This window comes from Podarcis filfolensis (genome assembly GCF_964270895.1).
Source record: "Podarcis filfolensis genome assembly, chromosome: 1".
Lineage (NCBI taxonomy): Eukaryota > Metazoa > Chordata > Lepidosauria > Squamata > Lacertidae > Podarcis > Podarcis filfolensis.
The window spans coordinates 67,078,929-67,104,894 of NC_139604.1; the positions used below are offsets into that span (position 1 = coordinate 67,078,929).

Genomic DNA, 25,966 nt, shown 5'->3' on the forward strand with positions numbered 1-25,966 from the left:
GAAGTAGTTACAAACTTTTGCAAACTTTTGCAAACTTTTCCCCAGGATGAGAATGGAAATTGTGTGGCGCCGGCAGTGGGAGGCCCTACTAGCGAAAGCGCGACTCAGGTTAAGAATAGACCTCCAAAATTAATAAAGTCCATAACCCAAGCTACCACTGTATTGGGAAATTTGGGAAAAGGGAAATGTAATATTTACTCCCACGCAGCTTCAGGTAGTTGTCTTTTACTTTATACTTTGTCCTTAGAAGTCATTATGCTTGGAGTCTTCAAGTGATTAGTAGTTGGACTCTCTACCCTTCTGACCTAAACTGGCATCTGTTTTCCTTTTACTTGAAGGAAACTGTTCAAGCTCAAATTAAACATTTAACAAAGTGTACTAGGTTTAATTATTTAAACCATAAATAATGGATCGAAGGAAGTAGTTTCCTCTGCTGATTTTTTTTACCCCCCCCCCTTTTTTTCTGCTAACTTTCCCTTTGGCCTTCTACATTTTTGCTGATGATACTAAACCCCAGGAAAATTAGAGTCGGTTTTCTTTTTCTGGTGGTTCTATCAGATTCTGCCTGGAGTGTGACGTTTTGTTCCACTTTCAAATTCCTTAGGTATTTTTGTTAGCTGGAAGAAAGCGAAAGAAGAGCAAAACCTCAAATTACCTCATCTCCATTGACCCTACAGACCTGTCACGAGGAGGAGAGAGTTTCATTGGAAAGCTAAGGTAAAGGTTTAGATTTTTGAGGCAGGGACAGGGAACCTCTGGTCTTCCAGATGTTCTTAGACTCCCAACTCCAGCCAGCATAGCCAGTGATAAAAGATGACAGGAGTTGGAGTCCAGTCACATCTGAAGGGCCACAGGCTCACCATCATTGATTTAGGGTATATTCTAAGATAATCAGATAAACATTTTGGGATTCAGGATACCAGTGGTAACACTGAAAGCAAACGTTTGATATCAGTCCCTGTTTACATTCCTACCTACCTTCTTTAGCTCTTGATGGAAAGTCGCAATTGACAGCAATTCACAAAAGAATCAAGCTGTTCCTTATTTTGCATAACGGAGTCAAAAGATTTCCTGTTATTTATTTATTTACTGTCCATTCACACACTGCAGTAACTTCAGAATGCCTGTAGAATAACTTGGTTTAATTATCCCCTTACTTAATTTTAACTACTATTTTTATTTACACAAGCTGAAGTGATTAAAGGGTGGTAAGGAAACTGGCATTCTATCCTCCCAAGAGCATTGGGAAGAAGGGTGCTAATGAGAGATAGAAGTGCCACTGTAGCAGAGTCAGGAGATGGGGAAGAGCCAAAGTCATACCCTCCCAGGAACAGTGTCGCTGAGCATCCCTCCCTTGCTGCGACCCAGTCCATTACTCCCACCAGTGTGCTCGGCTGGCCTCCTCACCCCCTACCTCTTCTCACTGGGTGAGCCACTCCTGGGCATAGTGGAGGAAATGGTTGACTTGATCCAGGAAGACCTGAGTTCAAATCCCTTTTCAGCTATGAAGCTTGCTAGCAGCAGACACATCTCTCTCAGCCCAATATACCTCACCAGATTATAGTGAGGATAAACAGGGGAAAGCCATGTACGCTACCCAGAGCTCTTTGAAGGAGAGGGGAGATACAGGTATTAATGATAGTGGTGAGCATTAATGCTGCATGATTTGATTCAGGAGAGAAGTATGCTTTTATGAAGGCTTCATAATTGGTTCACATGGGATCATATCTCTAGCCTTGATACATTTTTCTGAGATTTTGTGAAATTCATTTCAGAGTCTTATAGTAACAGTAGCTCAATCTGGCATGCCTCATTGTATGCAACCTCCAGAACCTCTGCACTCTGGGATTATGATGTCCCAGATACACTGGAGAGAGAGAGAGAGGGAGGGAGAGAGAGAGAGATTCTGAGTGCTTAAGGCTCAAATGATGATAATCAATCAGTAGCAGGCAATGAAGGTAATCCATTGTTTTTCCTCTCTAATAGATCAAATCTTATGGGGACTAAGTTTACAGTGTATGATAATGGAGTAAACCCAATGAAAACAACGTTGAGCTTGGAGGCAAGTAATCTGCGCCAGGAGCTAGCTGCTATTTGCTACGTAAGTACCATTCATAAGCAAACGTTTTTCAGTAAGGTATCAAGCATGCAAAGCTGTACCAACCATTCAACACATTTGTGACCCACACCCATACCTAAATTAGGGACACCCATCGGGGGAAGCGAGAGAGCAGTGATGCCTTTTGCCTGGTTGGTGCTGCACTCAGACTGTCTTCCCAGCGCATCTTCCTCACCGCTATCACACTTGCTGAAAAGTAAGAGGATGTCCAATGATTCCTCTGCCGTCTTGTGTAGTTCTTTTAACTGAGGGGGTCAGATGCTCCCCCATCCAGTTCAAATGAGGAACATTGGCATCATGTGCTGTGACCAAGTGCCTCTAGGAAACTATGACTACCTTTAGGAGCAGATTTTTCAGTGAGAAATGGGCACTGGTCTTGATGCTCTTAAATTAAGTCTAGGTAAATAAATTGTGCAAGAGTGGGGTTCATTATTGGACACCTGGGCCTCTTATGCAAAAACAGATCACAGTGTATAATCAGAGGTGGTGTAAAACCAGAGTAAATGGTACTGGTGGCTGTGTCCATTGATTCATTCTGGCCATAAGACTGAGAATATCTGCATCCATTTGCTAATGATAGTGAATGTTGTTTGCATGAGTCATTCCAACCCCAGGACAGATGTACTCGGGATTTCTTTACCCTCAAATGACCCATTTCTGCTCAAGTCCTAGACTTCCCTGGAGCAAATGCGACTTGCTGAAATGAGCATCTGATATACAAGATGCAAAATGCTCTTAGCTCACGATGATCACATGCTCCTTTGCTGTGCCTGGGTCAAGCAAACTGCTGGTTTCGCTGTGGGTCTGAGTCATCCAGCCTGCTTTGAGTTGCACAAGCAAAGCCAAAGGTTGGCAGTAGATTCACAACCAATTGCCAGATATTACAGGACTGAAGAGAAACCCTAGTCAGCATTCAATTTATAAAATGAGAGGTGCTTGGCCTGCCTCCAAATCATTTCCAGTGCATTGGAAACCGTCATCCTTAATTCTAAATGAATAGGACCTGGGTGAAAGAAAGATTCTCTGCAAATGATCAAAGTTCTTTCATAAGTTATAAGTTCAGACCTGATATTTAAAATCGGCTCTCAAGGCAAAGGCTTGCAACAGATTAAGCCCTATGCAGGCAACCTACCCCCCCAATTTACATGGGGGTTACATTCCAAGGTACTGCACATTTAAGTGAAATCATATATATTTGAAACACCATTGAAAAAGCCTGCAAACACCCTGTTCTGCTCCTTTTGTGACATTTTTGGGTCACTTCCAGGTTCTGTGCGATGTGCTTGTGCACAGTTGCACATATATTGAAAGTGCTTAAATGGGGAGGTTGCTGTACCTTGTGCAAGCTTCAAGTCTGAGAAACTCAGGAACCACTCATCAGAAAAGTTTGTTTGTTTAATATATTGTATTTACACATTCAGATGTCTTTTAAGATCATACACTGCATGGTCATTTTGTATATTATAGCCCACATTTGGGAGCATTCTTGGCTACATATCTGTGGAAGAATGTGTGCATGGTTTTGCAGTCCGCCTCACAGGATTATGCGCAAAAAAGTTGCATGAGTGGATAATCAATTCCGACAAAAAAATTTCCCATGCCTGTGTGCATAGGAGATGTTCCCAAAACACATTCTATGCAAATTGCTGAATCGGATCAGAAGTGGCCCCAAAATGCATATTCACTTAAGCCCTAGGTGTGTACATTTCCAATAGCATTTTCAAACACTCGTGACTTTAGAGAAAACCCAGGATCATGAATAGCTTTTAAAACAAGGCAGTCCTACAGAAATGGCACTGCTGCTGATTAATAAATCTACAGCTGCACCTAATGGTCACAGTTAGAACTGCAGCAGAAGAGAGATTCCAGCCAAGTCCTTAGAAATATAACAATTAGTGAGAAATGGTCCGTTGCTGACCTCTTGACCACTTATGTGCAATTTAGTTTGCATAAAACTGTGACATGGACCTCAGTTATCAAGTTGGGCTGCAGTGCTCCAACCGTTTTTGTACTACTACCGTTGAAATAAGTGTGTGCAACTGAGTACGCAGTTTTTGCAGTTGTGCACTTAACATTACCCAACTGTGATAATGGGTTAGCCAGATAATGGGTTACCTGCTTGTGTGTGCTGGGTGCCAGTAGAGCACCAGTTGCCAGCAGATGAATGAGAAGTGACAAAATTATGCAAGAGGAGATACCTCTCCATTGCCTCCCTTCTACAGTGAATTAGGAGGGGCATGTGGTCACATTAGGAGAAGCTGATGCCTATGGACTTAGTCCGACTATGCAGTCCTGTTTAAATCTTACATGTGCCATGAGCTTGGTTGGTAGTAGGACAAGTGGCTACATATAGCCTCTGAGATCATCTACTGATTTTGCCTGCGACATGATGGTAGAAAAGAAGGAAACCCAAGCTGTACATAGTGGCCAAAGGAAGAATTCCTCTTCCTACTCCTGCTGCAGCCTCCTCTGTCTCACTGGGTGCAAGTTCATCCCTTTGGTCCTCCTTCATGTCCAGGCCCAAGAAACAAAAGTAGTTGGGAGCTGCGAAGGAGCAATCAGGAGGCACCAGGAAGTCTTTCACTCTGGCCAGAAGCATGGGAGCTACGTCACACTCTCTTCACCCACCCCATTCATTCTCACTGTCTCACCACTCTGAGATCACTGTAGCTTAAGGTGATTTACTGCAAGGGCCTTTGTAAGGGTTACTAAGATATGTAGGCCAAGCACTTTCAACACACGGAAGTACTATATAAAAGTATTTATTTATTTATCATTACCTGCTCTTCACCCTAAGCTCCCTGGGTGGGTCGCAACATTAAAACACAATATTAAAAACAGTTTAGAACAACTTGCAATCATAAAAATAAGGTGGGTCCTGAAAATATACACTGTCAAAAGCCACTTGTTGCGTTCTTGTTAATGATACTTGTTGTTGGGTAGTGCAGAGCTGTAGCCGGTGCTGCAGTGTCTGCACATTTTTAAACTTTAAAGTATGTTTTATGAAGAGCCTACATTTTCCCTTTCCCCGTGAACTTACAAGGTAAAATTGAATATTTTGGGACTCTGTTGGCCAACAGTGGGGTGGCTTTGTAGCAACACCTTTGTAGGCTAATTACTGTTTTATCATCAGTGATATTTGTTTGGAAAGACTGACTTCCAAAGGAAAGATGTGTGGTATTCAAAACGCTTCTCCTATTCATTTCAAAACAGGAAACAAATGTTTTGGGGTTTAAAGGTCCTCGTAAGATGAGTGTCATCATACCAGGGATGAATATGGACCATGAGAGAGTTTCCATCAGGCCACGCAATGTAAGTCACTCTTCTCAGTAAAACTAGCTCACCTGCAATGACTGTGGGCGCATTTGTTTAAGCTAAGGGTTTGCCAGCCTCTTCATAATGAGTCTCAAGTGTGTGTGGGAGGGTGTATACTAAGACAAGTTGTTGTTGTTGATGATACATTTAAATATCTAAAATAAAAGTAAATGTCACAGGCTGTGGAGGAGGGATACTGAAGATACAAAAAACCTAGCTGCCATAAAGCAGTGATAGAACAGATGCTTTTCATGCCAAAGGTTCCACATTCAATCACTGGCATTTCCAGATTAGGAGAGAACACTGAACAGAGAGAATACTGAGCTCAAAGTTCTGTCTTAGTACTGTGTGCTAGGTTCCTAATCTGAGTTTCACAGATTACTGCAGGTGAGATTTACCCAAGGTGCTGGTCAATAATATTCTCATGGCTGCAGCTGCCTATGCCAATTTCTTCTTCTAAGTTCCATGTGTAGAAGCAGACATGTTTAGCTCATCTCCAGAGACAACTACATTCAACTAACTTCTACTCATAGTAGACTCACTGAAATTAAGAAGCATGACTAATCTAGGTCCATTAATTTCAGTGAGTCTACAGTTGAGTGGAAGCTAGTTGACAACAACACTCGGTGCAAGGAATTCAAGGAACTTAATTGTTGTCATGGACTTTTAACCCCGTGAGCATTGCAAAAAGCTGCTTTCACTGTGGTATGGTAAAATCCAGTGCACAGAGCTCTGTGCTCGCTGTCAGGGTTGCCACTCTTCTGCGCACGGTACTGGTGGCTTCTCACATCTGCATACATAAAAGCTGTCATGCTTGCTGAAGTTGTGAGAATGGGTCATTAACAAGGAGCCTCTGAATGATAGGTGGCTTTTCTTTTTTAGCAAATACAGTCTGCACAAGATACTAGTGGCTGCAGCTTTGCATACAGAGAAGCTGTCATGTTAGCTTAAATCGTGTATCTCAGGAGTTTCCCTGATTCATATTTAATATATGAAATCTTTAAATAAAAAAGCCATTTGTCTCTCTGTCATGGTCTTCAATCTCATCACCAATAAAGGAGACACTTGGAGAATAGTTTTGGCACCTGACCTTGAAGTGTGGGCAGACAGATATGGGGGCTGCATGTAAAGACTGTTTTTTGAGAGAGTGATGGCATGGGGGTGGGCACATTCTGATGTTGCATAAACCAAAAGTAAAAAGTGGGCTTTTGCTAAAATGATGTCTTTTTCCTTGGCTTTCATAGGAGCATGAAACTCTCCTTGCAAGGTGGCAGAATAAAAACACAGAAAGTGTCATTGAGCTGCACAACAAAACTCCAGTCTGGAATGATGACACCCAGTCTTACGTTTTAAATTTCCATGGCCGTGTGACACAGGCCTCAGTGAAAAATTTTCAAATTATTCACGATAATGATCGTAAGTACAGCTGCTATAACAAAACTGCCTGGAAATGCTGTTTATTTGTCTGAAATCTGATAAACAGAGGGAGAGGGAGAGAGATTCTGTTTTTGATACACTTTGCTCAGTGTCCAGTCCCCTAACCGTTCTGTGGATATAAAGGCTTGACACAGAAGATGAGGAAGTAGGGCAGCCTGGTCTAACCTGGTGCTTTCTAGATGTCTTAGGGTACAGCTCATACCATCCTTCACCATTGGCCATGCTGGCAGGGGTTGACAGGAGGTATAGTCCTAAACATCTCAAGGCTACCAGACTGGGGATGGCTGAACTATTGTTAACTAGTTCACAGAATTAACCAACACCAAGCAATTTGACTTCACCATGGAACTCAGTCTGAGCATGTACTAGTTTTTGAGAAAGTTGGAAGGTTTTATGTTGGGGGGGTATAGCTTTTGGTGGTGTATACATTCATTTGCTATTGTCACTGTTGCCTCTAGTTAAATAGGTTTTGCAGGCTGCTTTTTTTTAATATGGCCACCGAAAGTGATGAAACCTGAAACACAGGAATGAGCATGCACACCATGGGGATCAAGGCCTTTGCTACACTGTGATGTGCCCCACAGTTTATGGGGAGAGGAGACTTACACCCCTTAACATTTGCCTGGCTGGCAAGGATTAACAGTGAAGGCAGATAGTGCCCCAGCAAAGGGTGTTGGGAAAGGCTACTATTGAGTGAGTTCAGTCAGGGTAGCAGGCTGGGGAGCTGAGGTGGGGGCAGGGGAGAAGGATGCTTTGCCCCGTCTCTTCCTGATTGCTGCAGCTGCCTTCCGCTTCTCTATTCATCTCATCTGCATCTCTGTATCCTTTTTCTGTTTCCTGGCTCTGCCCTTTATGAGGACATCCTTGGTATGAGAGGAAGCGCCAGGCAATTCACAGCTGGCCAGCATCTCAATCATGCCCCTTTCAACTCTCCAAAGGAAACTGTCTCCCAGGCTGAATTCATTGAATCTGGGTGGTGAAAATGATTTTTCATCTTCCCCTGCTTTATATTTTGGACTGCAAGTTAGTGTGAGACACACACAAACACACACACACACACACACACACACACACACACTCAATACACAGAACCTTATATTGATGTCCTTGTACTGTGTTTCTTTACTCCCCACCCCCACCCTCTTTCAGCTGACTATATTGTGATGCAGTTTGGCCGTGTGGCAGAAGATATTTTCACTATGGACTACAACTACCCAATGTGTGCACTTCAAGCCTTTGCTATTGCCCTGTCCAGTTTTGACAGCAAGCTGGCTTGTGAGTGAACTAGCTTACACCCGAGCCTCTCTACCGCCAGGACCACATGCCACCAGAAGAAGGAGGAGTAAAGAGATGTTCCAGGTTTTCTCTGGTGTCATCACTGGTTTCATGTTTTAACGGGGCAGGTAAAATTTGCTTTTTTGAAGGACCAACCCTTTTGCTGGAGAGAAAATATTTTAAAATTCAGGACTTTCAGGAAATATTTTTTTTCCATCTAGTCTCTATTTTTTTCTGGAAGGGGCATCAGAGATCTGTAAATAGAAATCCTATCTTATGTCCTCAGTTATGTGATGAAGATGTGCCATGAGGTACTGTATCATGGCTTAAAAGTGAAAACACCATTGAGAGTGGTGCTTTTTCTTCTTCTTTCCTAAATCCATGACAGCTACCGCAACACAAATCTGGTTTTAGATTTAAGAAGTATTCAGAGGCTGTAAGCATACCTCAAGATCGCGTTAAATTCCTTGAGAGCTTCACATCATCCACTTTAGAAGCAAGACCACGGGAAAGATGCACTTTAAAAACACACACGCGCACCCAGAGATGAAGGTAGCATTTGGTCTCAAGGCCAAGACCAAACTTAATTTGTTATATTGCTTACGTGGGAGGGGCCTGATGAATTTTTAGTCGTGATGGGAGATGGGCGAGAGAGAAACAGGAAGCACAAATTAATGTTGCACAAGTCACTTGTAAGCAAAGTTGTCATTTTATAGACGTGTTTTAATTTAAACCTTACTTTCAAATGCAAAGTCATTGTTATTTTTTAAGGAGAGTATCTGCACTCTTGCAAAATTGCCATATGGATGCTAGAAATTATGTTATCTCATCAGTCATATCTGGGGAACTTCCTGTTATCATCAAGAGCACGCATTCAGTTTGCATGTATGATGCCTTGGGTTCAATCTGTGGCACATTCAGTAAACACAGAGTTGTGGGACCTGTGACCCTCCAGGTTTTGCTTGATTTCACCTCCCAAGCATGGCCAATGCTTGGGGATGAGGGGGTTTGTAGTCCAGCAACACCCAGAGGTCTGCAGGGTCCACTTTTCTGATCTTAAGATTCTGAAGAGCTGGGCTGGAAGACTTGAAGAACTGCTGCTCATGAACATTGTCAATATTGAGCTGGCTAAATTCAGGTCACCTCCATATGTTCTGTATGGCACTCAGTTACTTGGATGAAGACCTCTTCAGACAACTGCCTCTGTGGCAGCTGTTTAGAAGATAATGCATCTATTGCAAAATGTTACGATTACAAATTATGTCCTGCCCTTTTGAGGACAAAATCTAGAATTACCATATGCTAAACCTACAGTGACTGATACTGTCCACGTATCTGTTTTCATAGAAAGGACTATTAAGTTGCACATTGATGTGAAAATACCACCCACCGAGACTGAGCCAGTTTGCTGTACAAGTGTATTTTAGGTTACACGCAAAAGTGGACATGAAAATTTGTGGTGGACATGCAAATTTATTTTTTAAAGTGTCCCAGTTTTAAATATATACTATGCTGCCTTTTAATTACTAGATCAAAATGTTTCAGAAGAGTACAGGCTGTTGAATATCCTAATTTCTTGTATTTTAAGTTCAGAAAAAGGTACTACAAATTGAGCTGAAAGGATGGTTCGCCACTTTGGTCCAGATTCAGAGGGAGAATGCAGTAAGGCAAAGCACACAGCTTGGGAGAAACCAAGGTGCCATGCGAGTTGTAGGAAGACACTCTTTCTTGGCCATATCAAGAGAAGGCTGGGAATAAACAGCTTCACCACCAGTACCATACAAGGGTTACCGGGATTCACTTTGGATGTATGTCATTGTGTAGTGGGCAAGAAATACTTCAAAATCTCCCCTCCTAAGTCAATACACATTAGCATTCTATTATTGGATGACAACGAAGCAGGGACCCTGCCCCAAGATGTGGAGAAACCCTAATATAATGACAGTTCACACAGCACAAAGATTCACCCAACCCAGTGAATTTCCATTTTCTGTGGTATGATAGCCGATTATGAGAGTGGTGAAATACTTTCATGTGGCCATGCAATATGCAAGGGATCCCAGATTATGAATTAGCTAAAAACCCACCACAAAACTCTGCCAATGAACTCTACATAAAATCTGATAGAAGAGCTTTATGGCAGAATCCAAAAGAGCCTTATTCAACATTAATTTCTTTATTTTAAAGATTTATATGCCAGTCTTAACCCTATTTAGGATTTCAGGAGCAATTGTATCATGATACATATACAATAATAAAACAGTTAAAAATTGCAATGTTACAATGCCTAGGTGAAGAATACCACATTTGCCTGGCGCCAAAGATTGCAACATAGGTGTCAAGCTAGCCTTTTTTTTTAAGAGAGGACATGGCATGAGAGAGGAAAAACTGCTGGAAAAAAAGCCTTTCTTTTGTTTGTTTTTTATTTACATGTATTTATAAACCACTTAATATTTAGAAAAAATCCAAAGTGGCATACATAATTTTTTAAAAATACAACCTAATTTCAAAAATCCTCATTGACCAGTGAAATAAAATAACTTGCTAATGTTGCTTGTTGGTGTCAGTTGTTTAAATAGCATACCTTCACTAATCTTAAAGCAAGAGCAGATTGATATTAGAAGAATTAGACTTAGGCTGATTTCTGTGGACCTGTTCTCCGAGAAAGAGTGTTGCAGCCTCAGAAACGTGACCATCAGCCAACCAGACATTTCCTCCAATTTACCAAATATTTGTATGATAAGAAATAAGATCCAAGGACAGTGGCGTAGCGTGGGGGGTGCAGGGGGGGCCGGCCGCACCGGGCGCAACATCTGGGGTTAGGGCAAATCCACGGGTTAGGGGGCGCAAATCCACGGGTTAGGGGGCGCAAATTACTTGCCTTGCCCCGGGTGCTGACAACCCACGCTACGCCACTGTCCAAGGACACGGCTGTGATGAGAGTTTGTATCCATCTGGACTGTGTGATTTTAGATATTCAGATAATTGTGTTCTGTGTATTTGCCCCCCGGGGGAGGTAGATTTTTACAAAGAAGGGAGCAAGTGGATTTCCTTGTTCAAGTTTGCATTTGAATTATTGTTGCTTTTTAATGCCTTTATTTCATAGATTCTTTCAGCAAGGCAAAGGGGCCTCAGAGTGGGATTATCAGTAGCAATTCTTTCCAAAGTGGGCAGCTGGGAAGACTTGAGTGAGAGTTTGTTCAAGTTATCAAAATATTCTAAACAGGGAGAATTGTTGCTGTCTTTTCCCACCATCAGTCATTACAGAAAAGACATGCATTAAGCACCAAAGAATTTCAGGTTTTAGATTACTAGAGATTTGGATTCAGGGGCACCTTATCAAAGTGCATGCGAGGGAAGCAAGATTCACAGCAACAAATTAGGCCTTTAAAAAAATTTCTTTGTGGCTGGAAACCAAAACAACTGTGAAGAGCTTACTTACTCCGCCAAACCTTTATTAAGCATTACAATTCTAGGCCATCATAAAACATCCATATATAAAATTTTAAAATATATACGAATAAACAGCCATGCAAAATATATAATAATGAGGATTTTCATTGGGATTTCTTCCCGCTAAATAGTGCCATTCACCACCCGAAGACATACTGTTGACAAAAACTCAACCACCCTTGCAGTTACTTCCAGGTTGATGTCAGACAGAATCTGATATTTTCATTGTGCCATGATGTTAAACTACCCAAAAAAGAGGATAGCACACATTTTATGTAACTGGTTGTACAATGGACAGTAGAAAAGAATTTGTTCTACCGTGTCCGGAACATTCGAAGAACATCCACAATGTCTGTCATTTCTGGGGAAATTTCAAGAGCAAGCATTTCCAAGGCCTTAAGTGCAGTAACCAAATAGTCTTAAGGAAATAATAATCATAAAGGATAGCGCTTTGGAGAAAAAGGTGTTTCGATTGCCGAAACAATCTACATCTCTGCGTTTTACAGCACCCTTGTTCGTTAGGAGGACTTGAATAGGTCAAGTGTTTGGGCAGCTGGGCTGGGCAAGATGGTTTATAAAGTTATGCATTGAATGGGGAAAAAAGTGGATGCCTCCCAACATTACCAGAACTTAGGGGTCAGCCAGTGAAATTGATCACGAAGCTGTTTGTTCAGACAATGCATGATTAATAAATGGAATGTTCTGCCACAAGGTGAAGCTTTGGGCACCAGCATGGCACTTTCAGAAAGGAGCAGACATTCTTGGGCTATTAAACATCATAGCTAAAAGGGTATCCAGGTTTAGATGCAAAATGTTACTGAATTGGGTTTTTTTTTTGGGGGGGGGGGGTTTACCGGTTACTTAAGTTCTCAAAGGGGGTGAACTGCTTCCAGGGCTCCCTCCTTCCTGGAAGTTTTACGCTGCTCCAAAAAGCATTGCTCTAATCCGAGGTGTGTGGAGAGTGGCTGTAGTTTCTCAGTGATGAGGAAGACAACTCGGCATGCACGCAGGTGGAGCACTGAGGCTGGCATTTGGCCCTAGCACCTGTCTCAAATGCCAGCCTCAGTGCTCTACCTGAGCGCAGAGTTGTTTTCCTCTTCACCGAGAAACTACAGCCACTCTCCACATACCTGGGATTAGAGCAACGCTTTTTGGAGCAGAGCATACTAAATGGTAACCATGTTCACAAAGAAAATCAGGATTTATTTTTTGTATATATACAGGGTGAATCTTTAAAAAAAGGCCCTGTGGAGCATGAGTACTCTGTATCCACGGGCCTCTTTTAAAGGACTCACCCTGCACACACACACACACACACACACACACACACACACACTTAAGAAAAAACAATATATACCGTATTTTTCGCTCTATAGGATGCACCGGACCATAGGACGCACCTTGTTTTAGAGGGGAAAAAATAATTTTCCCCCTCTCTGCTCAGCGCCCCTTCAGCGAAGCGGCAGGAGAAATGGAGCCCCTTCCATTTCTCCTCCCGCTTGGCTGAAGGGGCGCTGCGCAGCTCTCCCTCTCGCTCTCCTGGCTTCAGCAAAAGGAACCTGAAGCCTGCGGAGCACAGCGGGAACTCGCGCTGCACTCTGAAGGCTTCAGGCAGCTATCCCTGAAGCCTGGAGAGTGAGAGGGGTCAGTGTGCACCGACCCCTCTTGCTCTCCAGGCTTCAGCGAAAGCAATGCGAAGCCTCCGGAGCGTGGAGGGAACGCTCCCTCTGCGCTTCTGTGGCTTCGCGTTGCTATCGCTGAAGCCAAGGAGCCTGCATTTGCTCCATAGGGCGCACACACATTTCCCCTTAATTTTTGGAGGGGAAAAAGTGCGTCCTATAGAGCAAAAAATACGGTATTTGTTTTTGAATACTGACTGACTGCTTTTCTAACAAAAGCACCTAAGGCCACAACAAAACCCGTATTTCACGCGTGTAGCTGGTGAACAGCACCATCCAAGACACAAATGCAATCCTCTGAATATGGAGAAAATGCAATATCCTGGCCATATAAGAACATACTTGTTCTCCGCACAGTGTTATTCTTAGAAATGGCATTATTCTAGCAGCAGAGAAATATCAAGGTGATTGTTGTGTAGATACCAGAGAAATAAAGGATTAGGGTGAGCAAGGTTCTGTCGCTCATGCAGAATGAAAATGAAAGGCAAATAAACTAAAGCCGACTTATAAAACACTCTAGAAAGTATATTCTATTTCTGCTCCTAGGGCTGTCATTACTAAAGGTTACGCTGCAACTGCTTGCCTATCCAGAAGCTGCCACCCTAAATATACTAAGGAGCAGGCAAGCATGGGATGCCACTCTTGGTGTAGTTGGTTTTCTTCTACAAATCTGACTTAGAGGCTACTGGGTTGTGTCCGGTTTCAATCACCTCCAAAAGAAAAGAGGCACTAGTTGAAGGCACTTACATAATACAAACCTAACCATGTTTACACAGAAACAGGTCCCTGTCAGTTCAGTTGACTTGCATTATTCCGACAGAGTAAAAACTGCAGAAGGTCCAACATATTTGATAGTCCATTCGAGAATTAGGTTGCCCTGCACACAGATCCTAGGCACACTTACTGAAAGGTTCGTTCCCACTTGGTTCAATGGCCAAATAGGTGCACACAGCGTTACAAACTAAAGCAGTCATCTTTGTTAGCAAAGGAAAATAGATTCCATAGCTCACTTTTATGCACATCCCTGTCCCTGTGGGCACCCAAGCCTTAGGCTGTAGGTGGGCTCCTGTGGGGGGTGGGGGTAAAGAAATAAAAGTTCACCTCCTTTTCTGCTATAATTCCTTCTCCAACCCCTCCTGGTTTAACTTGTCACAGTCCTCTTTAGAAGCAGCACTCTGTGGAATCGGAAGTAAATGCTAAGTGTCTCTTAAGATGATGCTTGCAATCTGCATTTTTAATAATAATAATAATAATAATATTTTTTAATTTATACCCTGCCCAGCTGTCTGGGTTGCCCCAGCCGCTCTGGGTGGCTTCAAAAACATATAAAAATATAATAAAACACCAAACATTAATAATAACAATCTGATCTGATATAAAAAATGTCACAGTAACCTTAAAACAAACAACTTATATCAAATAAAGCAATATTGGATAAGCCATTAAGATCTAATAGTAAACAGTAAAATTAAACAGCAGCAAATAATAATTAAACAGTTTACACTTATCAATTACAATAATTACTAATCTAGAATCAATAAAAATAACAGCGAATCGCAATGCATAAAAATACCACAAAAGCATATACTTATATTTTAAATCTTCTGTCCAGTTTATCAAGAGCACCTTTTAAATTTATGGATAACTTGCTAAAAAGAACCACACTTCTGCTCAATTAAGCTTTGCAACAGCAATTCCTCCCTGCAGGAGAGGGCGACCTCTTTGGGTAGTCTGCCCCCAGAAACTAATTTTATCCAGTGGATGCCTGCCTGTGTGCTCTAGTGGGGGTGGGATTTCCCAGTGGCTAGAGCTGGCCATCCAGTTGAGGCCCTTGAGTCACTGATGGCAATGAAACAGGCCAAATGATGTCTAGAGCATGAGTGGCACAAGACCTGGCACAAGAAGTTGAGTGAACACAACTTAGTGCACATAATGATACGTACTATAAGATGGCATAGGCGGTGAAGGTCTACTTGGCATCCTCAGTTGCATCCTCAAGTAGCCACCTGGTGAAACTCTTCAGAGGGGTCTACTGACACGAGCTTCAGTGACCCGGCAACCAAGTAGCTAGTCTCTCTGCAGCACACAAGGATAGTGTGGCTTTTATTGCAGATATGTAGAGGTTTGTCAGCAGATGGGTATATGGAAAGAGTTTCTAAAAGCAGAAGTTTGAAAACTAACCCTCTAACATGTTTGTTACCAGAATGCTTTAGACAGAAGCCATGGCTGGTAGAAAACAGGTACCAGTTTGTAGTGCAGGTATGCCCTATACTGTCCTGGATTTTACGCCAGCCTGTTTCATTGCATCCCAAAACAGCAAAACCCATTAGCCCGCCTGTTTAATGTGCCTTATTCATGAGACACTTTATGATTTGCTACGTTTTGATACCTAGGCAGCTTTAGTGAAAGCATGAATGGGCAAAGAACAAAAAGCCGTGTGCAATGGCAAACAGATAAATCAGTCAAGCCCCCCTGCCCCCAAATTTGGAAGATTGCATGACTGGTTGAATTATCTAGAGATATTTCCAAACAGTCAAGAAATAACTTTGGTTATGGTTGTTTCGTTTTTGTAAACACACAGCCTTGGGGGGAAAAGCATTTGTTGACCTCCTGGGTTATTTCCCTGCCATTTGAAAGCATTGGCTGCCAGCATGAAATGTATATTGGATTTCTTTTGAAAGCAGGGTTTGAAACTTCTGCGATACCAACGTATAAATAAAAGTGCCACTATTTTAGGTAATGCAGTAATGTGGTGCAGGAAAAAGTCCTGCAAGGCAAGCATTTTAAAAGCTAGAAAGCTCAAAGACTCTGGACAAATGCAGCACACTAAGTGCACTAAAAGTGCATTCTCTGTCCCTAAAACAACTTGCAAAGAGATTTGGGTTACATGGGTGTGCCTTGAGGCTGTACAACAAAATGTAATTTTGGTGATAATTTGGTATGAAATAAAAGAAACACAAATGTTTGGAGGGCTAGGGCCAAATATTTATCCATTGTAATATGCATTATATATACTTAGCCAAATTCAAAACCTTTAACGCTAAGGACTGCTTTCTGATATTGTGAAAGAATAAGGAGGCTGCTATCCTGTTTGCTCAGTTAGGCCCCTCCATCAACACAAACAGTCCTGTGACAATATCTAAAGATTTATGTTTGCACAGGAAAATGACTTGGTAAGATGTCTTCAGCAACTAATCAGATCAGATCATTGATCTCCCACCAACCTTTCTAGTTCTGTCCTTACTTGGGCATTTAGGAGAGACTGGCTGGAAGTTAATCCATGAAAAAACTACCTGCAGCACAGGTAGCATCTAAATTAGGACTCATGGGAGAAACATCACCTTAACTTTTCTACCAGGGCAAGCTGTAGGTTTGAGAGGGCCTGGAATTCCTTGTTTTGTGGTGGCACCAGAGGGCATCAGCAGCACTCTGATATGCTGGATCTAGCTGCTATTGGTATTGTGCCCCCAACCAATGCTTCTACTGGAGGCATGGGGGAATTAAATGGTGACCCACCTGTGTGGTGCTGGTTGGAGCTCTGGACCAGGAAACAACAAACAAGGTGGTCCAGGGCATGCACCAACAGTGGGTCCTGCTAGGGATCAGGTGTCCTGACAGTTGCCCATTAATGCCAAGGGGGTGGAGCCAGCCCTGAGTTTTACCTCCAGCTAGGAATCCACAATCAAGCCTGGTGACCTGCCAACTTTAAATCTGGTGATATTCTCTGCCTTCTCCAGAGCCTGGACCTGGCCAAAGACTCTCTTGGATTTTGCTCAGAAAGCAGCAAGCTGTATTGCAGCTTATCAAGCTTCCCTGAGGCTCAGCATGGCTGGGATGAGCCCCTGCAGGACAGGGGTCTGGCCTCTACAGCAAACACTGGCTGTCCCTGTTCAGAGAGAAGGGAAGAGTCAGTGGCAAGCACAATTGTCAACTGGTGACCAAGGCCAGCCAAAATGTGTGGACCCCAGCTTCTTTGTAGAATCATCCAGCCAGTGTTGGGGGGGTGTTCGTATAAAGAATATGGCAAAAAGCATTTCAATATCTTTCCACTTTACTTACTTTGAACTTCCTTCAGTTTTAAAAAATGTCACTGACAGTCTCAGTTTCCCATGAGTAATTCTAACTCACTCTCTCTCAATGCATGGGCCCTATATTTTAGAATGAGATCAACCCTAATGGGGGAAAAACCCCAGTGCAGTTTGCAAAAATCAGATTTTGCCATTCTGGTTTCTGTGAAAGGCTTATTAAAATGTAATTGTAAGGACAAAACAAGGATGTCCCAGGAAGTTGTGTCACTGAAAGTTGTACCTTAACAGTTTTTCAGACAGCCGGATCACTGCTGTCCTTTGGTTCAATGGCCAGCGAAGAATATGTGAGCCTGAATTGTGAAAAAGACCCATAAATGAGAACCAAACTGGAGACAGAATTGTGTGATGTTATTCTGAAGGATCTGTCCTGTAACTAACCAGGTGGTTGCTCAAGTATAATATAGAGAGCCAGGCATACGTATTTGTAGGATTAAGCCCAGATGTTCTGTTTCATCAAATATGCGTTTTAAAACCCAGATGACTTTTTAATTGTAAAAAAGCAGAAAACTGGAGATGCTAGGTGAACAAGGTTTGCTAGCAGGGTTGTCTCCCATGGCTAACATTTTCTAATTCATCACTGTGCCTTTCTTAAAACAAACCAATGATCATTCTAGTAGAATTTGACAATGTTCCTGTCTCAATTTGTTTTAAATTGTCTTTGGGTTTTAAACAAAACGTGGGTGGGAGTGGGCTAAGAGGAATTAGGACCGAACAAATATTTAATTAGTCATATTTTTGCATAATGCTTAGAATGTGTTCTGTCCATTTGCACAAGACTGTCTTGTCCTGTTGGAGCAGTCAGGCATTCTTTTGTTCGTTCGTTTCAAACTATATGGAGTTTTAGATAAATCTGAGGGGGGAAATGTGCTTTTATGAAGTCAATTTTTAAAAAACACTTTGGTATTCTGAAGCAAATGTATTTATTTATCAGTATGTGTACAACTAATTTGGTATTTTCACATAATTACATTGTGTCTGTTGTAGAGAGTACAGTACATGTCAATACAGAAAACTTGTGCAGAAAAAAAATTAAACTTGAATTTGTTTCAAAGAATTGTGCCTTCCCTCCAAAAAACATGCTTTTTTAAAATATGTGGTCCTTACTCATTTACCATGTGGCTCCAAGATTGCTGTCTCTTCTTACCATAACTGCTTTCCCCTTCCTGGCCCATGGGACATCTGTGCATTGGACAGATATGAAAACTTTCTCAGCTGAATTTCATTACGACTGCATTCCAAGGAAGGATTCGACTGTGAAATTTCTGCAAGAAAGGTGGCTGTTCAAAATCCAGAAAGAAAAGGTGGAACCACATTCTCTGGATCTCCTGGTAGTAACTGCCACTGAAGAAGGGGTAGTGCTGTCTTTCCAGGATGTCCACAGACCACTGAAGATCTAGTCATCAAATGTTCTCTCTGTCCATCTGCTTTCATCCACTCTCTCTTGGTAAGAAAGCCACATCCGCCACCTTGGTTTGATGGCTAAGAGGTTGCATCTCACTGGCATACCCATCTCATAACCTGACTCCTCTGATCAGGATCAGTGCTCCCCTACACAAAACATGTAGAGCGCCCCTCCATCCACCTCGGCTGAGGCAGCCTTTGGTAGGAGAACACTACAGTTCTCAGTAGCAGCAACACACTGATCCCACCCTTGAAGGGTCTGTAAGCTCTGGTACGTCTCTATGGTGGCAGCTTCTACCAGGAAATCTCGAGAGAAGACTGTTCTACATACCATGAATGGGATTTCTGGATCTTGTAGAAACTGCCACCAGCCCCACCTGGGCTTAATCTGGCTGCCTCTGAACTACCCAGAACAAATTCTACCTATCCTCTGTAAAGTTATTCTGTTCTTCCCTCTGCCAGTGAGCCTCCGTTTCAAGCAACGGTTAGTTTACTCATTGTTCTATAGTAATGTAGTTTTAGTAGCTGTCTCCACTTTGGGGCTTGTCATTAAAAAAACTGATTCCCTTCAGGGCAGGGTAGAGCCAAGGATATATTTCCTAGTTACCTGTTTTGAACTTGCAACGTTGCCAATTGGCTGCTGGAAAGGGAGCATAGCCCTCTCTATGGTAGCAGTTTCTATGAAATCCAGAAATTCCATTCACGGTAAGCTGAATGGTCTTTTCACACTCAGCATTAAAATGAGAAACGTAACTGTCTGCCATTCTTTTTGAAAGTCACATTGCTTATTCCAGAGAACACACACGAAATATATACTGGAATGTTGTTCCTCATTTTATTCAGACAGATAAACAAATTTAAAAATAAATATGGATGCAAAAGAGAAATATGCTTACAAAATTTCCTCTGGTATTTTCCATTCACTTAGTGCTGCAAACTATTTTCAAAGCAGGTTTCTGTAATGTCCAACATGGGCCATGAAGTGGTGCTGAACTGATTATCAACTTCGCTAAAGCAGATCTTTGCTAAAGGCATGGAGAACTGGAATGACCCAAGTCCCTTATTCCTGGAACAGAAACTTATAATACAGAAGCATTTCTACTGGCCAGGCATATCTGACATTTCAGCCCCTAGTTATTAAAGCAGGACAGTTTCCAAAGGGCAGACTTTCTAGCAGCAGAAGCCAGACAACGTAAGGCAACATACACATACAATCTTTCCTGCTGCAGAATGAAAACCCAACCAAAATTAACCCTCCCTACATCCCTCCCATTTTATAAGTGCAGCTGTTGACATTCTCCATGTACCCTACAATACAACCACACTTTGAATTAGCCATAATGGCTCTATGGAGTCACCTTCTCGAGAAGTTCCTAGCAATCTACTGGATAGCTACATCTGCATGATGTTCCAATGGACGGTCTGCCTCCTATGTTACATACATGGGACAGGAGTCATCTAATGAACTTTCACTTGCACAACAGGGCCTTCTCCCCTTTCCTTCCCCTGCACTCCCTGAAACTGGCTTCTTGTGAGAATCCCCAGAACAGCTCACGGGGAAAGAGGAAGAGATCGCTCCTTCTTATAAGCTGATGTGCTTGCACAGATGGTTGTAACAGCACAACACGGAATTCCACTCTAAGGCCACAATCCTATACACATTTCTTCGGAGTTGAGTCTCACTCAATTCACTGGCCCTACTCCTGAGCAGACAATACACAGGCCTGCACCCGATTGCCTACAATACTAACCACAATTTCCTGGGAGCAAACCCTGGAGCTGAGCAGTGGTCCATTGCAGGCGAGGAGGCCAAGGGAGTGGTCTACTCTTGGCAGCAGTGAGCTCACTGGGATGAAGCAGGGTGATCATGACAAGGTTGGTGGCAATGGCCCCTTAAGTGTATGTGCAACTGTGCCCCGCTGGAGCTCCCCAGCCCCATCACCACCTTGTCCTGCCTCATCCCAATGACTGCAGTGCCAGCACTGTGCCCCCTTCCCACTTCCTTCAAGCCACTGCTGCTTCTCAGTAAACCTGCATGGGATTGGGCTATGAAAAGCTGACATGGGAGAAAGTGATCCTTCTTATGCTTTCAGCATCTCTTCTAAACCCAAATTCTTGTAAGGAAAAAGAGCCCTCAAAACAACCCCTGTACGCCAACAAGCATATGCAGGGTTTTTCCCCATTGTTTTTTTTTTAAGTGTTATCGATTGACCAGTCATTTAAGTGATTATTTTGTACAGCTTATAGTTGTGTTTTATTGTATTCGGATTGTTGTGACATTTAGCAATACAGTGCTATATAAATACTTGCATAAATAAATAAATAAATAAATAGTGCTTTCATAAATAATTGCAACATCAAAAGAAATTATAAAACCTTTAGTAGAAAAAGAAAAATAGGGACACTAACTACTCATGTAATTTTAGGCCTCAGAGAAGGAGTGTTTTGCCGCTTGGCATCTTCATCTCTTTGCTTTGATCCCTGGAAATCCCTTTCTTTCTGCGATTTCATTGGGCAAGTGAAGCAGGTTTTCTGAAGAAGCTGTTAATTCATCTGTCAAACGACGCATATTGGTCCTCTGTTTTGCTCTCCTCCAAAAATCATGCCCTTGCGTTTTGCTTGCAGACTTTAACTGTGAGTGCATTTTGAAAAAGTTGGCCTTGAAGTTCATGTGGAATCGTGTGGTAAGTAGGCCTTGAGCCACAGGAAGGGCTGCCATCTTGAGCCACAGGCGAGGTGAAATGGATTGCTCATTCCACAAGTGACCTGGAAAAAGAAACCCTCTTCTTTGTTGATACAACAAAAAAGAGATAATTTGGCACACACCCTTGCGCCAGGCTGGGGGGAAGGGTTGGACTGGGCAGAAGTGTCCCTCCACCCACCTCTACCACTTAAGTAAGCCTCCCACCTGTCTCTGCCAACTTGGTTGCAAGCATCACTCCATCGATACAGACATCACCCTTCTGACTGCCAAAGATCTTGGCAGGCAGAAGTGCCACTTGTGGAATCCGCAGCAGCAACAGCCAATGGAAGGCTCTGCAATGGGGCATTCCAGGGGCAAAGGGGCTGGGCCAGCCTGGGATCAGTTGGAACCAGAGCTGGCACCATGTTTGTCAGATAGCAGCATCATGCCAGATCAGCGCCTCATCACTGTGCCAGCTCCAGGCTGGCACAGCCATCTGCTTGCCTCCCCCACTGGCCCCCTATCTCCATTGAGTCCTGCTAGGCAGTGGGCGGTATTAAGATTTGCCCCTAAATTTCCCAGAAATTCCTTCTGCTTATCAGCCAAGAAAATCAACTAACACTTGCACGTAAGGAACGGCATTAAGACACCCCTTTCACCTTACGATTTCCTCATTACAAGAGCATGAAGGATTTTGGTCTGCAACAAGAGACCACCCAAGACAGAGGCAAAAAATAAAATAAAACGCCAACTACTTTACGCAAATCAAATACGATAATCAAATACAAAAACTGATTATCTGCTATCCTTTTAAGGGTATCTAAAACAGGCTGCCTCAACCTGACGAATGGTTAACATTGGTGAAGGTGTTAGAAGTACAGTGGGAAAATTCCCTACTGGATTACTTTATACAGGAGGAGAGGCTGAAAGAAGGCACAATGGGAAGCTATTTTGATTTAGACGCCTTGGGAGGCTATAGCAAGCAAGGGACTGGAAACCAAGCCTTCTGAGGAACAATTGAGGGAGTCGGGCATGCTTAGCTTGAATAAGAGGAGAATGAGAGGAGATACGCATGATAGCCATCTTCAAATATCTAAAGGGTTGTCACACGGAAGATGGAGCAAGCTTGTTTTCCCCTGCTCCGGAGGGTAGGACCCGAACCAATGGCTTCAAGTTACTAGAAAGGAGATTTCAACTAAGAACTTTCTGGCGGTGAGAGCTGTTCAACAGTAGGACGGACTCTCTCAGCAGACTGTCCTTCCTTGGGGGCTTTAAAGCAGAGGTTGGAGGCCATCTGTAATGGTTGCTTTGGTTGAGATTCCTGCATTGCAGCGGGTTGGACTAGATGATCCTTGGTGTCCCTTCCAACGATGATTCTGTGATTGCAAGGCAGTTGATGCTGAAGTGACCAGGCTGATGAACTAGTGGGGGGCTACTCATTTTCGATCCAAATAAGCAGCAAACGCAAAAGATATGCAGCAGCTGGGTACGCAACAACGGAGACAAGCCTTTGTCTTGCAAGCAGCAGTTTAGCCCAGTTTCTAGAAGGAGAGACAGCCTTCCGCGTTTGATCCTCAGTGTCCCAGCAACACCATGCCCTTCGTGTTTCGCTTCCTCAGAATGCCCATTTCGTCTGGATTTTCCTCGTTCTGCTCTTGGGGCACAGCATTTTCAAGGTCGGAATCTAGCAGCAGCTCCTCCTGGGCTGCGGCATCTTCCATTTCACCGCAGTTTTCGGGGCAGAAGCCCTCGTTCTCCGCTATCACAGCAGGGTCGTCCTCTTCGAAGTGGCAGCAGTAGCACTTCTCAGGGTCGTGGCCAGTGCCACTCTGGTCACCGAGCGTGGCGTGCTGGCCCTCCATCTCGTGGGCTGCTGCAGGGTCACTGTTCACTATGGCGAGAGCAGACAAAACGGTTTCACTACATAAACACTCCTCATCGTCCACAAACGCCATTCTCTCTGCTATCTCTTCAGCCGAAGGCTGGCTGGGGTCAGGGTAATCCACAAGGATTGTGTCCTGTCTGCGCTTGACGCAGTCAGAGTTATCATAGACAGGATAGGTCTCCTCTGGATAACCTTAGAACATAAAATAAACTCGTCTTAGATGGAACAATCATGCCAGGCACCTTGTTCATGGTATCACTGGATCTGTTCAGCCATACAAACACCTGAATTCCTGTAGGAAGTGACACTGATTTCAGTGGCACTTTCAAATCAGTGTGCTTGATTTGAGGCTGCAGCCAGAAGAGATCATCTAGTCGCTGAAATGTCATCAATTGCTTATGTGTTTTAGAATGAGACCTGTCCTGCATCCATACGGGACTGGTCTAGACATACTAATGGCTCCTTGCTAACCAGGATTAACAAATTGGGATTTAGTTCTTCGATTGCACACTGCCTTCCTAGAGCAAATCCCCTCTCCCCACCATTAACTGTGGTTCACCAACACAGGTATTAACAGTGGTCAAATCTGAGCAGTTTCTCTCAACCCCTGGATCAGTTCCTGCAAGAGAGTTGGTGGGTCACAAAAACCACCTGCTTCTACCTCCATGGTAGAAACCACCTGCCTTTCACCTGCGCAGCCACTAAATGAAGCACAGACTGGTAGAGATAAAAAGAATGATACTGATCCATCTGCAGAAAGACACTGGAGTGGCAATAAGATTCTTTTTAAAGATGCCCAACCCAGGGCACAGTAGTCCTCCCTATGTAGACTGGGGGAGCTACTCTACAACAGCCTCAAATGTTAGCTCAGGATGTGTGAAAATGGCAATTTTGATTTCATTCAGTTTTCATTTTCCCAGTCTTAAATTCAGTTCTCTACAATTCCCCATCGGTATGTGGGTTTTTTTTTTTTAAGCACTTGAGTCTGAAATTATCCTAACATGCACATTTCTTGTATTGAATTTTGCCCGATACACACGTTTTTGCAAAGCAGTTCCCCACAAATATTATGCATTTCTGTATGTTACGTTCACCACTATATGCATTTTTATGTAAGTGGCAGTCTACCTAGCATATGCATTTTTGTTCACATTTACTTGTCTAGAGAACTGCATTGCAAAATTCAGAGAAGTGTGGATGTCAAAGGAAGTGATGTTACAGTTCGTGTATTGTTTTGGTAAGGGCAAATCAGGTAGGTTTGCCTTTAAATACAAAAGGAATAAAGTTTCTCCCCCCATCCCTAGATATTACCAAGGAGCCCTCCTGACCCTCAGCTTTGTAGCATAGTGCTATAAGCCTTCATGAACAACAAACTACAGCTGGCTAGTCTGAGATGCTTAAGCAGTCAATGGATTCTCTCTTGTTAAGAGAGCCAGGTGCTCAGATGCCTTTGAATACTGAATGGCTTCCTGTGATAAGCTTTTCTTTTAAAGGAAAAGCAAAAACAAACAGCAGCACACTCATTCTTCCTTCATATAAATAGAAAGGTCTTCCTTACCTTCCCAGTCCTGCATATACGGAGCCTCTTCAGCTTCTTTCTCTGGGGAGATTCCATCTATGAGTTTGCCTTCTTTCATGACCTTTGTAATTTCTCGGAGCTGCTGAAGTAGTCTTTTCTCTTGATCAGTCGTGACGTTTTGGGGCCGACTATGGAACAGAATGGATGCTTTTGAATTATGGTGCTGGAGGAGACTCGAGAGTCCCATGGACTGCAAGAAGATCAAACCTATCCATTCTGAAGGAAATCAGCCCTGAGTGCTCACTGGAAAGACAGATCCTGAAGCTGAGGCGCCAATACTTTGGCCACCTCATGAGAAGAGAAGACTCCCTGGAAAAGACCCTGATGTTGGGAAAGATGGAGGGCACAAGGAGAAGGGGATGACAGAAGACGAGATGGTTTGACGGTGTTCTCAAAGCTACCAACATGAGTTTGACCAAACTGCAGGAGGCAGTGGAAGACAGGAGTGCCTGGCGTGCTCTGGTCCATGGGGTCACAAAGAGTCGGACACAACTAAACGACTAAACAACAACATGGAATAGGCATAAAAAAAACCCACGACAACAGCTCAAACCTACTACTGGACATGACTGGCAATATCCGAGTGAGTTTTAGAGGAATGGTTCTCTGTCCTAGTGAACAAGCATGAAAAAAGCAACCATGCAAGCCAATTAAGATGTCCCAATGTCCAATAAAAAAGACTGCAATATAGCCCCATACTTAACCTCACCAACTGCCACGGGGAATCATAAAAAGGCCTTATTTTAAAGGCATTCGCTCTATCGGTTTTTTAAAAAAGGACAGCATACAAGGAGATGAAAGACCTAGTTGTAAGATTGAAACAGTGTAAATAATATTCTCCTTTTTGCCAATTAATATGATTCACACCATTGTTTAGAAAATAAATGAAGTAGCATCAATGAGATACTATTGGTGATTTAAAATGGCATTTTTTCTGGCTGATTTACATAATTTAAAAATCAATAATTTAAATCAATCCACCTACAGGCACAGTTGTGGAATGCCAACTAACATCACAGCTTTTGTGGGCGAAATGAAAGGGTACAGATGCA

At 43.0% G+C, this 25,966-nt stretch overlaps 2 protein-coding genes across 10 annotated transcripts in view; one reads left to right on the forward strand and one right to left on the reverse strand.

Annotated features, from left to right (window-relative positions):
* The window catches only part of TUB (TUB bipartite transcription factor), a 118,398-nt gene extending 107,700 nt beyond the window's left edge, over positions 1 to 10,698 (forward strand). For all 5 annotated transcript variants that reach the window (XM_083590177.1, XM_083590174.1, XM_083590178.1 and 2 more), the window contains 5 exons: positions 605 to 717; positions 1,987 to 2,101; positions 5,333 to 5,431; positions 6,679 to 6,850; positions 8,021 to 10,698. In XM_083590177.1, coding sequence (XP_083446303.1) covers positions 605 to 717; positions 1,987 to 2,101; positions 5,333 to 5,431; positions 6,679 to 6,850; positions 8,021 to 8,154 — 633 coding nt within the window. In that variant the 3' untranslated portion in view covers positions 8,155 to 10,698. The remainder of the gene's footprint in view (positions 1 to 604; positions 718 to 1,986; positions 2,102 to 5,332; positions 5,432 to 6,678; positions 6,851 to 8,020) is intronic.
* A 7,757-nt stretch (positions 10,699 to 18,455) lies between these two features.
* RIC3 (RIC3 acetylcholine receptor chaperone) overlaps positions 18,456 to 25,966 on the reverse strand; it is a 134,994-nt gene continuing 127,483 nt past the window's right edge. For 2 of the 5 annotated variants that reach the window (XM_083590336.1, XM_083590335.1), the window contains 2 exons: positions 24,894 to 25,042; positions 18,456 to 23,527 (listed from right to left, as the gene is read on the reverse strand). In XM_083590336.1, the coding sequence (XP_083446462.1) occupies positions 23,025 to 23,527; positions 24,894 to 25,042 (652 nt within the window). In that variant the 3' untranslated portion in view covers positions 18,456 to 23,024. The remainder of the gene's footprint in view (positions 23,528 to 24,893; positions 25,043 to 25,966) is intronic. The other 3 variants (XR_014542427.1, XR_014542428.1, XM_083590337.1) reach the window with 3 other exon arrangements.